Source organism: Sinocyclocheilus anshuiensis, unplaced genomic scaffold (genome assembly GCF_001515605.1).
Source record: "Sinocyclocheilus anshuiensis isolate Anshui unplaced genomic scaffold, SAMN03320099.WGS_v1.1 scaffold1496, whole genome shotgun sequence".
In the NCBI taxonomy this organism is placed as follows: Eukaryota; Metazoa; Chordata; class Actinopteri; order Cypriniformes; family Cyprinidae; genus Sinocyclocheilus; species Sinocyclocheilus anshuiensis.
Window position 1 is genome coordinate 243,580 of NW_015538031.1, and position 1,732 is coordinate 245,311.

The 1,732-nt window shown below is 35.5% G+C and overlaps 1 protein-coding gene across 1 annotated transcript in view; it reads left to right on the plus strand.

Moving 5' to 3' along the window:
- The window catches only part of LOC107680483 (zinc finger protein 507-like), a 21,513-nt gene extending 20,038 nt beyond the window's left edge, over nt 1-1,475 (plus strand). Inside the window, exon 8 of the mRNA XM_016476370.1 lies at nt 388-1,475. Coding sequence (XP_016331856.1) covers nt 388-760 — 373 coding nt within the window. The 3' untranslated portion in view covers nt 761-1,475. The remainder of the gene's footprint in view (nt 1-387) is intronic.
- Nucleotides 1,476-1,732: the final 257 nt, after the last annotated feature.

Sequence of the window (1,732 nt, forward strand, 5' to 3'; positions counted from 1 at the left end):
TTTTTTTTTTTTTATTCGACAAATATTCGAAATTCACTTTTTTTTTGGACCGCCCTACTCCATATGTATGAAAACATTATATGCCGATACTTCTGTAATCATGTTTTGAGTAATGACTCAAACAAACCTTTGCATCTAAATTTTTAATTAATTCATTGAAGTAGACAGTTTAAACTGATTGACGGAAAAACTCTTCAGCAGTTTTTGCTTCTGAAGTTTAAATTAGAAACACTTTTAATAACCTCTGTCTTCTTAAAGCTCTCATACTAACAAGTCCCTAGATGAAGAAGGGTCAAAATCAAATGACGTGGTCTTACAGAAAGTTAATGGCCACGCTTAAGTGATTTTGTTTTGTTTTCTTAATTTTTTTTCTTTTCTTTCTTCAAGATCTCCTGCTACACCTCTGAAGTCAACACATGAGACTGGGGTGGAGCATCCATATGTTGTCTTGAGCAGAAAAGGCAAACAGTCACCTGAGGTGGATTCTGCTACTGGCGGGCCAGAGGGCAACTCTGTGAGGTCATCGTCCAGCAGGGAGCAGGCCGGTGGGGCTGTGGCGTGGCGGAGCGGCTCGGGGCAGACACGGCCAGGTATGGAATACTGTGTGCTGCTCTTTTGCTGCTGTATCTGTGGCTTCGAGTCCACCAGTAAAGAGCAGCTGATGGAGCACATGAAGCAGCATGAGGGAGATCTGATCAGCATCATACTGAGCAAGGAGCAGCAGGGAAATCAGCCCACAGAGACCAGCAGCAGCCAGTGACACACACTTTTTAATACATATGGTTCTTGTATCATTTCTGCTTGGACAAACAACATGCACAATTCAAAACTTTATTTATTTTTTTCTGGTAATCTATCTTTGTATTGACATTAGTTTCCGTTACTGTTATCGACCATAGATGTGTGATTTCAGAGAATCAAATAATTAACAAATGAAATTTACTTTCGTAGTACAGCAGAGGAAAGAGTAACTTTTGTTTTGAATTATGCAAATTGGTGAATTTCAAAGGCATTGTATACCTCATCTGTTCACGATATACATTGTAGAGTCCACACATTATGAAAATGAGGCAGCTTCCCTCGTTCACTGTAATATTATTTCTATCTATATTACTTATGTGCGTTTACCTTTAAGGCGGCACTTGCCATGCTGCATTTTGAGTGTGGAGAGGTAGATTTCTTTCTTGCTCTCCAATGTGTGTCAGTGTTTGCATTGATATTTATCAAACTAATTTATTTTATATGCATGTTCCCCCTCCGTTATGTTCATACAAAATTAGAAAATGTGTTTCTAATTATGGTATAATTATGGTGCTATTGGTCTTGTGCTCAGAAATGAGGGAGAGAGAAGTCATCATTGGGAATGTATATAAATGTTATATAAACGTTACATAGAATGAATTTAATTAAGTGTTCTCATTGAAACAGCACAAGTTTAAAATGTAACACTTTAAAAATTAACTATTGGAAACATGCAGCAGAAAAAAAAGATCTATGTATTGATTATTTACTATTATTATTATTATTATTATTAAAATATACATATTGAAATGTCAAGCTTTTAAAGAAGTTAAAATGCCAAAACTTGAAGACATTTCTATAAGTTTCTTCACTTTCTATTTTCATAATATTTTTTCCTTTTCTTTTTCTATTTGTATTATTTATGTGTTAGTTCCCCTTTTTATCTGCTGTAATGATAGAAAAGCTACAATTGTAACTGGGTATTGGGTTC